Here is a 12,283-nt window from a genome sequence, read left to right as displayed (position 1 = left end):
CATTAATTGAAAGGTTAACTAACAGTTAACTAATGTGTGTAGCAATCATGTAATACTCGTGTTCATGTTTACTAGCGATATTCATTATTTTTAGGGGTTAGGGTTAGGCCTAACCGTTGACCTCACACTTAACCCTATGCTCATTATATATAATAATGCTAATCAATGCATTAACAAATGTTAACGTATTGTTAATTAATGGTAACCTTACTCTAAAGGGTTCAGATGTTGTTGTTTTTTATCAATACATCACTGGAAAACAATTACCTGTGCATAATTGTGCACAATTATTTAAGGAGCAACAGACAAATCACAAAAACCATGATCATGAATGAATAACTGTATTGAAAGAAAGATGTGAAAGAAGAAAGAATGTGACAGTGATAGAAGGAATGAGGTCAATTTTGGGGCCTTTTGCAGATAACCCTGATGGTCTTGTACTCAAGACTTGAAAATGATGTGTACCTGCACTAGAGGAAAAAGACTTTTGAGAAACGTCATGCTATAAGGAGAACCACTTTTGACTGCTTAAATCCGACAAGCTACCCAGCCGAGTATTGCTGTGTCGTGACTCAAAATACCTACACCTGTAAACTAAATATGAATTTCCATACATAATGAGGCACATAATCAACTGAACCTCAAAGTGACAAACGTTCAATTACACACATATGACTACGCTTTGATGATGTTTCGACAATAGCGTACATTGCAGGCATATTTTTAGTTGGTTGCATCCAAAAATGACACGATATATTAATTATTGCATCCTGTGGAAGATGACACAGAATGACAACTAGCGTGATTACATGCACACTATACCCTGATTACCCCGAATAATCAATTTGCGGCAACAATCGCGGTGACAGGTTAGCATATATTTCATGAATGTGATGCTTCGCTCTGTTGTCTTTGTTTTACAGCAGGGGGTATCACGTAGCTCGCTATTCATTAGGATTTAATTAGGGGGATACATTTGGAAAGCTGTGCTACATATGTGTGCCACAACTTACAATTGTTCTTGTTGTTGTAGCATCCATAACAGCAGAAATAAACTAAATCTTTTACAAGCTACACTTTGTCATCCGTGGACCGTCCATAAACCAGGTTTAGTACCTGATATAAAACAATAAGCTTAAACTGTCTGATCATCGCATTATTTATATGCATGCGAATGCTGTTAATAAGCATTTGGCACGTGCCATATGAGCAGAAGCTCTCGTTTAAGCTGTAACATGTGAGTATGCACACACACACACACACACACACACACACACACACACACACACACACACACACACACACACACACACACACAGACACGCACACAAACAAACTCACACACACATTACCATACCATACTCAGGTATACACATTTAGATACATACACACATACATACAGACACACACACGTAAAACAGACCATTGCCAGGCATACACATGTAGAGACACACCCACGCACAGACACACATACCTACACCATGCCCAGATATACACGTGTAGTAATACACACACACGCACACACACACACACACACACACACGCACACACACACACACACGCACACACACACACACACACACACACACACACACACACACACACACACACACACACACACACAAAGACACACACCCACACACACAGATACACACAGATTGACAGACATGCTTGTCAGCTATGCTGGAGGGTCCCTGGGCTGAGCGCTCGCTCGCTCTGCCCCTCCCCTCAGACCAGCAGTCTGTCTGGGAGTGGGGGAGGGGAGACAATGACTGTCTGAACACCAGACGGCAAGGATACAGTACAACAGTCTGGAGTATAGATTAGAAAAGAATAGAACTGAATAGAGAAGAATAGATTTACATTTTATAATAATTCCATCCAGATTGCATGTGCATATTAATAATAGGTCCTCGAAATAAATGTATATCTTAATTTTCTACCCAGTCTTACAGCATAGCATGGCTTCTGGGTAGCAATGATCACCATTCATATCTACCATCGTGTATGGGCTCCCTGTTGTACCACACACAATGCATGAGGGGCTATATCATGTTCTATAACATGAGAGTTCATGTGTTCTTCGAAGAGGAAACATGATAACGGGATAAGGTGGAGGAGAAGAGGTTGACATCCTTTAAGAGGTGACTGTACAATGGGCATGAAAAACAACAACGTTTTCCTGTATGCTTCGGTTGTTGAACCAAAGCATATTCTATCATTACAGCTTATATGAGCTTCACTACAGGAGAATAACAGTAAACACGTGGCATTCAACGGGTGCTTCTCATGAGTAACCGAGACAGACATAGCATTAGCCCTTATTTCTCTCTCTAGGCTCGGTCGGCTCAGAGGTTACGTCATGCTGGGATGCATGTTGTGAATGCTGTGATTGAGTGTTTAGGTCTGCTTGACTATGCGCTACTTCCCTGTATACATTAGCAGTACATTATAAGTATTACATTATGTGAAACAACACTATAAACCCTGGTATGCTATTTAGATTGCTGTGGGTACACGCTAGCTTACCGGCCCCTTAGGGTTTGAACCCAGATATGTTTTCATTTATAGGCTTGATTGGTGGAATGGGGAATTAGAAATGGGAAAGAAGGATACAAATAGGGCCAGTCTCAAGGGTCAACTTAATTCCAACCGTCTGGTCATTTTAATTGACTATATTGTGGGCTACATTTTGATGTAGCATTAATAGTGCTTCTCGGTCCCACCTACCTCGTACTCGTTTTAACACATTAAGGTAAATTGGAGAAGCATTGCTGCACTAATTACTGAAAACAATATGGATGTGATACTGTTCCCAGCATTACATTTGACTATTTTTGTCTTAATTCATGCGAAACCTGCTTCTATTGCTAGTTATGTTTCATAGACTGGGGAGAATTGGTGTCAATTATGTCCTTTTTCCTTAGTTTTGCTTCTTTACCTTATTCAATGGCAGTTGTGTTTGATATATTTTCTAAATCAGTTTTATGTGGGGTTTGATGGTGCTCAGGTTACCGATTGAAGGGGCTGATATACCCTGTGGCTTCAAAAGGCTCTTGGTATCCAAGTGTTAACCACACATCACTTACCACCGCAGCCAATCAGCGACGGCCGTTGGGGTCCCATGATCAGATGAGGAGTATCGTCTGTCATGTGAGCGTGTAATGCACCTGCCCATTACTCAACAGAGGCCACATAACAAGTCTCCTCAGATGACCACTAAAGCACCTTTATGTGTAATAAATGTCTCTTATTACCGATAATACCAAGGTCATCAAAAAAGAACAGTCAAGCGAGATGTTTTTTTTAAGGTTTCAGTTCCAGCTGATATTTATTTCCTTCCTTGAAAAAAGTTCTGTACACAAGTTTTATATCAACAATCTGACAGGCAGTAAATGGACACAATTTTAGCTGGCATGAGTTTCTCCCTCCTCCCGTCTGTCAAGAAAAGGATGGTTTCCTTTGTTTCTGGCATGATTAGAGACAATAAAAATGAATGTTCTACACAGCATATTGCACACGATGGATGAAAAATAAAGTTAATATATTTAAAAATGCTTTCATATATATATATTAAAAAATGAGTCCTGAACGACCACCTTAAACGTAAGTCAAGGATGTGTAAAAGATAGCAGTTCTAGACAGTGCCTTTCCTTGATAGCAACAACGTACATAAACACACAATCTTTTTGCTTTATGATACAGTCAAATATACAAAGATTGATTCAACATTTCAATGTTTTTCCTCATTTTTAACTCTTTTTTTTTAAACACAACAGCTAATAACCTGAATCTGAAATACAAATGCTATTCACCATGCCATAAAGATACTAAAACAATTATTAGCTAATAGTTAGCTGACAAGTAGAAAAGATTATATATTCAAATACAATGAGAAACGCAGTACAATTAATTGTGTGCGGAACTCAAGTCAGCAATTTGAATATGCTTGATGTTATTATTGATGGATAGTTTCACTGACAGACCATTCAATCCAGCAGTTGCCTACCAAATTTTCCAAAAAATGTAATAAAAATCGCCAAGATTAAAGTCCAAATAATAGCTACAATCTCCTCCAATGTTGTCATAGGCAAGATATCTGACAGTTAATACAAAAAAAAGGAGTGGCTGCTCGAGATAGTACTGGTGCTGTTGGAGCACATGTTCCACGGGGTTCAGAGAAAATGTGTAACTGTGCCTTTAAGAAGCAGATTGGAATCGTAAACGTGAATGGTGGACTGATTCAGACTGAAAACCAGCCAGCCGGATCCTTGAAATTAGGAAATCCAATACAGCGGTATTTGTAGGCTACACACCGATTGATGACATCCCCATTTGATATAGATTTGTACAAAAATACACTGAGAAAATAATCAAACTGTTTCCTCTCTTTGTCAATGTCCAAAAGTCTACATTTAAATATAAAAAGAACTCAAAAAGATTGTTTGTAAAACTCTAGCCCTTCGCCTGAGAAGGAAACATGACAGACAGATGTACAGACAAATAGACAAACTGTAAGAAAACACATGACTAGACCATGTATACATAAAATTAAAAAATGATTTCGGTCGAAAATGCTTGGCCCGGTGTATAAATACAACATCCTGTATAAAATGGCATCTGAATAAATGTAGGCCTACACAACAAAGCTCAGAGGATGGAAAAACCGGCGAGGATTTCTCTATAATAGGCTATCTGAAATAAAACATTAAAGGAATAGTTTTGGTCCTGAATTGTAGAGAAAAGTGTAGGCTATAAAGTTCAGCACAGATTTGACGTTGCGTTTGAATCCTGAAGTTTTAAGAATTGCAACAGCTGGTGATTATTCCCCATGTCCTTTGTAAAGAGAAGAACAGAAGAGCGGCGCCATCTACCCATTTAAATAACCCTAATACTACTTAGAAGAACTGCTCCACAGTCAGAGGAGAACCCCCAGCACACAAGAACAGTAGTCTACCATGCGTTTTTTTGCTTTGACAAAATATGGGACTTTTTAAAAATGTCAACCCACCTTGTCTCACACAAATCCACATTAGGTGACACCATTTAAAAACCGTTTAACAACTCGTGGACTCGTGTCTGTACCTCTAAAATCATCGTGAAGTTAAAGTTCGTTTTGGCGACCGTGTGAGTATCTGAAATGTCCCTTTTTCCACCAAGGCGGACCGTCCCGCCTTGCCATCAGTTTACGTGCAAATCAATCACAGTTGCTCAGTTCAAAACAGTTCAAGACAGAGTCTTCTTTCAATAGGAACTCTGTCGGTCCTAATCAGGCGTCAGCCGCCCAGAGACATTTATTCTTCCTCCCTCCTCTCCCCTCTCCCTGCGCGTACTTCTCCCGAGTCACACGCAGTCCACGAATCCGGGAAAAAAAAGAGGCGAAAAAGCAACTTAATCGCCTTCATGTTCGCCTGGTGGTGGCGCGACTCAGGCACCCCAGTGGTGGGGGAGACAGGCGGTCAGGGTCGCTGGTCGTCTGGTTGGGACAGCCAACTTTGTTACACCCCCAGTCCGCTCGGGATCCCAGTTGATGGTTGATTTTTTTGCTTACAAGGTAATAGGCTACTTGTGTCGTTGCGTTTGTTTTCAGTATGTGAACACCAGGTTGGAGATGGTCGACTCGAGCCAGTCCCCTGAAATCATCTCGCTCACCTCGGGCGTGCAGTAGTCGGGGAACTCGAAGTGGGAGCCCCCTGAGCCGGACTCGAAGTTAAAATCCAAATCCCTGTCCAGCACCGAGGAGCCGAAGCTCCCCAGCGACATGCTGTCGAAGCCGGGGCTCGGGTTGATGTCGAGCAGGTCGTCCTCAAACTCCTCGTCCTCCGAGGAAGAGGAGGAGGAGTGCGACGAGGCGGACGAGTGGAAGCCGGAGGGGGTAGGAGAGGCAGCCCGCCGGTTGGCGTATGTGTGGCGGCTGTGTCGCTCCGAGGAAGCGCCCACGCTGCCACTACTCACAGACTCGCCCCCTTCCTCCTTGCTGCTGCCCCCGTCCTCGTACAGGCTCAGGGGGTCGCTGGAGTCAGCCGAGCTGCTGAGCGTGGGGCTGGCTGGGACAGCGACCGACGAAGCGGGGCTAATGCTGCCCCCGTTGCCAAAGACGTATACCCTCTTGGGCTTCTTGCTGTCTGGGATCTGCTTGGCTGTCGAGGAAACCGATTTTGACTTGTAAAGAGAGGAGTGGTGGTGGTGATGGTGGTGGTCCGACGAGTGTTCAGTGGACAATTGGGATGCTTTGGTGTTGTTGTTGTTGTTGTTGTTGCTACTGCTGCTGGCAAAGTGTGATTTGTGGGGTTTGCTGCTGTTGGGGGACTTAGATCCGTGCTTTCTTGAGGCGGATGACTTAATGCTGGTGTTTCCGTTGCTGGAACTTTGTCTGTCTCCCTTCTCTCCGTTACCTGGTTTGGAGGCGCTTGATTTGACCTTCTTCCTGGGCCGGTATTTGTAGTCGGGGTAATCAGCCATGTGCTTGAGCCTGAGCCGCTCCGCCTCTCGGATGAAGGGGATCTTGTCGCAGTCTTTGAGTAGTTTCCACCGCTTGCCCAGCCTCTTGGAGATCTCGGCGTTGTGCATGTCTGGGGACTGCTCCATGATCTTTCTCCTCTCGATCTGCGACCACACCATGAACGCATTCATGGGTCTCTTGATGTGGCCGCTGGGAGTTTTGCACCACGCTGGGTTCTCTCCCAGTTTGTCTCCAGACGAGGAGGCGACAGAGCACGGGGAGGGAGGAGAGGCGGCCGAGTCCAGGTCCATGCACGCCCCGGAGTCGGGGCTGGAATCCCCGGCGAAGAACGGCACTGCCTCGGCGGTGCTCTCCGTGTGGCTCATTTTCTGCACCATGCTGCTTAATTACACAGGAAGGCTCAGAGCTTACGCTCTCTCTCTCTCTCTCTCTCGCTCTCTCTCTCGCTCTCTCGCTCTCTCCACTTCTGTTTCTTGGTCCTGTGTTCACTTTATAGCAAGCTCAGCCCTTTTCCGCTCTTCATAGACGGGACTGAGTGTGAAACAAAGTGAAATAGAAATGATTCAGTCCTGAGAGGTGTTCTTGTTTGTGTTTTTTTTCTTCAGTCCGATATAGTCTGTGAAAATCCTCCTACACGCTTAAAAAGTACAATTCCATTATTGTACACGTGCTTGTTGAAAATGTCCACTTTCCACACTCTGTACAGTGTGCCGGTCTTGCGTCTCATGAAGTCTGTTCAGTCGCGTGCGACTGAGTATATGCGCGCACCACAGCTGCCGCGCGCAGACTGAGTGCCACACTGTGCGCTCTGGCGCTGAAAAGGCTTCCAAGTTTCGCGGGAAGTGTGTAAGGTAACTGATATTCTCTGCATAGCCCTGTTCTCTCTGCTGGAAAATAGACTGAGAGTAGGGAGAGTCACAGAGTGTTTCAAAAAAACAAACGCCAGTTATATTGTCCGCCTTCCATCTGCAGTCGAGTTCAGTTTCAAGCAGCCTCCAATTTCTCCCCTGCTCAGCTTTATCCCTTCCGAAGATACAACAGCGATAAAATTCGACCAATGAAATGCTGTTTCTACCCTGCTTCGGTGCCAAAACACTCCCCCTTGTCGCGGATTGGTCGAAAAAGGAATCTAATAATAATCAGCGCGTGCAATGAGGAGCCTCATGTCTGACCTCATTCCAGAATACAGCGATAAACTTTAGTTTTTTTAAAGAGACGTTGGCTTCTGCTGTGAACCTTTTTCTTTCTCTCGCCACCAGCCCATGTGTATGCCATTAAGTTATTGCTATATAGGATCCGTGACGACTTTACCATATGGAAACTTAACATTGAGTGCAATTTGAGCCCTGTTTATACAATTATACTGGCCCGGGTAATCCAGTAATACGAAACATGCACCTAAATATTAACCCTTTCCTGGGTTTAGTTTAGCGTGTTTATTAGACCATCGGGAATACTTTGGCGTATTTACAGCACCGATATCTTATAACGTAAGACATTGTGCAGCGCTTCAAGTGCACACGTTAACTAGTATAGCGCATACGCAATTTATGTGTTTATTATATGTGTCTTATTTTTTAAACGTAAGCTATTTCTTGAGACGGCAAAGTGTGCGGAAAGATTCGCTCAGGCTCTGGAGCTGTACAGCAGCCTCTCTCGTACTATATCCCTCCCTCTCTCCTCCTTCTGTTTTATAAGGCGGGACTGGACACGAGGCAGGCGGGCTTTTGTCACATAACACACGCCCAGTCCTCCTCACAGCAGACACAGGGAGGAGGGGAGAGGGAGGGAGAGGGAAGGAGAGAGGCAGAGAGTGAGAGAGCGGGGAGAGAGGCAGAGGGAGGTGGAAGTGAGAGGCAGAGGGAGATAGAGAAAGAAGGAGAGAGGGTGGAGGCGAGAGAGAGAGAGGGGGGGGGGGGGGAGAGAGGAGGGAGCGAGAGAGGGGAAGAGAGAGAGAGAGGGGGGAGAGAGAGGAGAGAGAGCGGGGAAGAGAGAGAGGAAGAGAGAGAGGGAGAGAGCAAGGCATGTAAACTCCCTTAACTCAATGAAATCACTCCGAAGAGTAATATAAACAAGAGACCATGAAACCTATAGACCAGCTAAATATTACGATAAACTACACAGTTCACCTGCACATTGTAACCATTTATTTACGATGGGAATCTTAGGTCTGTACGCCAACAAGCGAATGTTTCCCCATGTGCAGACATCGTTTATTTTTCAAGTCAGAATATCCTGATGGATTGAATTGGGCGAGGGACGTTAATGTCCACGGACTTTTACTAAGTTAGGTTGAGTGCACTGCTATAATAACTTGAATTTAATGACATAATTTATTATATTGTTATTCTGTTCAGAATACGCGGTCCGAGCCAACAGATTAATTGGCTTTGCATGAGGGAAATGTGGGCTACGCCTCAAACGGCATGTATTTTATATTGTTCCTTGTATTGTATATTGCCGTGCTGTTTCCCCGCACATGTTCATTTATGTAACATATTCATCCTCTGCAACCTGCATTACAGAGATTCGACGCTTCGCAGCGAACTTGTTGTTTGTCTGCCGCTAGATGGCGTCGCAGAACCAGAGTGGACTATTTCCGAGGTTAGTCGAAGAGGCTTTTACATAGGGTAACAGGGTTCAGATTGAGCATACAAAACAGTAACAAGGGGTGGATTACATAATGTCATTCCAAAGCGGAGGCAGCCAAGCATGGCAGTAATGCTATAGTGCACATGGCCATCTATGTGCATCTGGTTGTGTGTGTGTGTGTGTGTGTGTGTGTGTGTGTGTGTGTGTGTGTGTGTGTGTGTGTGTGTGTGTGTGTGTTTGTGTGTGTGTGTGTGTGTGTGTGTGTGTGTGTGTGTGTGTGTGTGTGTGTGTGTGTGTGTGTGTGTGTGTGTGTGTGTGTGTGTGTGTGTGTGTGTGTGTGTGTGTGGTGTTTAAGGTTGCTCACTAGATGAGACAATTAAACATGGAGGCCAGAGTTTGTTGATACAATGTAAATTGAAATACAGTGAATGGAAATGTAATAAATAATCACACTTCTTAAACAATGTAATGTAAAGTCTGAAAGTCTGATTGTAACAATGCTTTACATGTTAAGGACAATTCATTGAATGAAAATTTCAAATAGGAAATACACTTTTTCTTAATGTATCAAAACATTAAAGATGATAAATACATAGATAAATAGATGGTCAACGTTAAGAAAGTAGCAAATTAGCATGAAAAGGAAAAATACACCCACTACTACACTAACGTTAAAGTGGATGCAGTTCACTGGGCACAATTATCTTAAAGTCAACTCTGCAGTTACTACAATTCTAGAATGAAGTAATTGGGCTCCAATTTGTGTGGCCACAGAGCAGAACTACAATGGAAATAAGAGTGTTAACTAAACTCACAACATTTCAGTTCATTAAATTCCTATGAATCAATGTAGCTTACACTACATGAAGTGTCCTAACAGTGCGTGTTTGTGTGTTGGTGTTTTTCCGTTTTAAAAGGGTTGACTCTCCATTTGGCTCGATTGGCCCAATCCGCAACTGTACTGCAAACTATCCTTCTGCTGTTGTTAGGATATAGCAACAACTGGAGGTTATGGTCTGACCAATCCTGGAGCCCCTCAGAGCTGGTTGCTAGGCACCTGGCCAGGAAGGATTGTGGGATAGGCAGCCAGGGTTTTTATTCAACAGGCATACCAGGGGCAGGTGTCCCGTACAGCTCTATTCACTTCCATTCTGGCTCTGTGCTGCTTCCATCAAAGTGGACTCCTTAGTTAACCTGAATAGACCTCCCCCTCTCACTCATCCCCTCCACACACAACACACACACACACACACACACACACACACACACACACACACACACACACACGCCCGCACACACGGCCTGAAGGATAAGTAGTGCTTTCAAAACTTCAGCTTTCTCTCTCTTTCTTTTTACTGCTATTGTTCGAGGAAGGCGCAGCTGCCACGCGAGTTTGAGTGGGTCGCGTGCCAGCCCTAATTACAACAGGTGTTCGCTCAGACTCCTCCTAGTAACCACCACGAACCCCACCTCCACCTCTACCTTATCCCTATCTACACCCTGTTATGGTGTCTCTCTGCTCTACTCTTTCTCTCACACATATCTAGATCCCTATTCTGTCTCTCATTCTCTCTCTCTTCTTGTATCCCCCCCCCCCTCTCTTTTTCTATCACTCCCATCCCCTCTCTCACTATCATCCCTACCCCCTCTCTCACTCTCACCCCTTCTCACTCTCACTTCACCCCTTCTCTCATTCTCACCCCTCCCCACCTCTTCTATCCCTCTCACCCCCACATATTCTCTCTGTCACCCCTACCCCTTCTCACACCCCTACCCCTTCTCTCACTCTCACCCGACCCAATCTCTCACTCCCCCCCTTCTCTCTCTCTCACCCCACCCCTTCTCACTCTCACCCCCACCCCCTCTCTCACTCTCACTCTAACCCCCAACCCTTTCTCCCCCCCTCCCCCACCCTTCTTCAGTCTAACCACAACCCCATTACTCACTCCAGCCCTTCTCTCACTCTCCCCCCCACCCCTTTCCTCACTATCACCCTCCCCATTATCTCTCTCTCTCACCCTCCCCCTTCTCCCTCTCTCCCTCTCTCTCTCTCTCTCTCTCTCTCTCTCTCTCTCTCTCTCTCTCTCTCTCTCTCTCTCTCTCTCTCTCTCTCTCCCCCTCTCTCTCCTCACCACCCGGACGTCCAAGGGGAATAGGCCCTCTCAGAATGCTGTACAGGTGATTACAGTTCATTCACTCCACGGTCGATTGCTGTAATCTATCGGTTCTCAGACAGTCAGCCAGAGAGCGAGTTCTATTCTACGGTTGGCGGATGGGTGGATGGATGCATGGGTGAATGTGACAGGTCTGTCAGGTCTGACGGGCCCTGGATTGATTTGGTAAATGAAGACATTTCCAAGTAGTAAGATGAGGTTGTCATGTTCAACTCTGGTAGTAACGCCTACGAATGAATTTCCATCATTAGCCGACAAATTGTGCTCCCCATTAATGTTAAAGATGTAATGATCTGAAACCGACCGAGAGAGCCGATAGATGGATGGACGGATGGATAGATGGAATCAAGCGCACGCTCGCCCCACCGCAGGGCCAAGTGATAGATGATGTGCGGGCGCGGGTAAACAAGTGTGTGCAACATGTGGAACATCTTGATTTCAAGAGGATCGTTGCCAGCTCTGCGCCAGGGCAGGGGAACACCGGGAATGGAGTCGTATTTTACTGGGCGAAGCGCTCATCCCATAATATTCCCTTTTGATGACTGATACCGAAACCCAAGCGGGGCTGATCGTAAACCCAGCCACCCCATTAATCCCAGCATGTGATTTATAGCGTTATTCACCCTGTCATCAAAGTTGATGATAAAGTGATGGAGACACAATGCTTTTTACAGCAGCCCCGGTTCCATAGCGGCCAGATGGCGGCTGACTGTATGTATAAACTGATATTTATTCACTCGTCTCTTTCTAAAGCTTTGTTTGAACAGGTGTTTTTCAAGTCAGAGACGGACCGAGACCAAGGCAGAGCTACCAGTAACATTTGCACACACTCGTACACACACATACACGCGCACCTCCACACACACACACACACACACGCACACAGTCAAAAGTCTTATCTTATCCCAAAGAGCAGCTGCAAAGTATGTCCCTATAGCCTCACTGTTAATCATTGGTGGTATGTGTGTGTGTGTGTGCGTGCGTGCGTGCGTGCGTGCGTGCGTGCGTGCGTGCGTGCGTGCGTGCGTGCGTGCGTGCGTGCGTGCGTGTGTGT

General features: G+C 45.1%; 1 protein-coding gene across 1 annotated transcript; it reads right to left on the bottom strand.

Moving 5' to 3' along the window:
* Positions 1–3,298: 3,298 nt before the first annotated feature.
* On the bottom strand, positions 3,299–7,478 carry sox4b (SRY-box transcription factor 4b). Its single transcript, XM_030370439.1, has one exon. It carries the CDS (start codon positions 6,838–6,840, stop codon positions 5,587–5,589), a length of 1,254 nt encoding a protein of 417 aa, XP_030226299.1. The 5' UTR covers positions 6,841–7,478; the 3' UTR covers positions 3,299–5,586.
* Positions 7,479–12,283: the final 4,805 nt, after the last annotated feature.

This window comes from Gadus morhua, chromosome 11 (assembly GCF_902167405.1).
Source record: "Gadus morhua chromosome 11, gadMor3.0, whole genome shotgun sequence".
NCBI classification, from domain to species: Eukaryota; Metazoa; Chordata; class Actinopteri; order Gadiformes; family Gadidae; genus Gadus; species Gadus morhua.
This window is presented reverse-complemented; position numbering and strand designations above follow the sequence as displayed.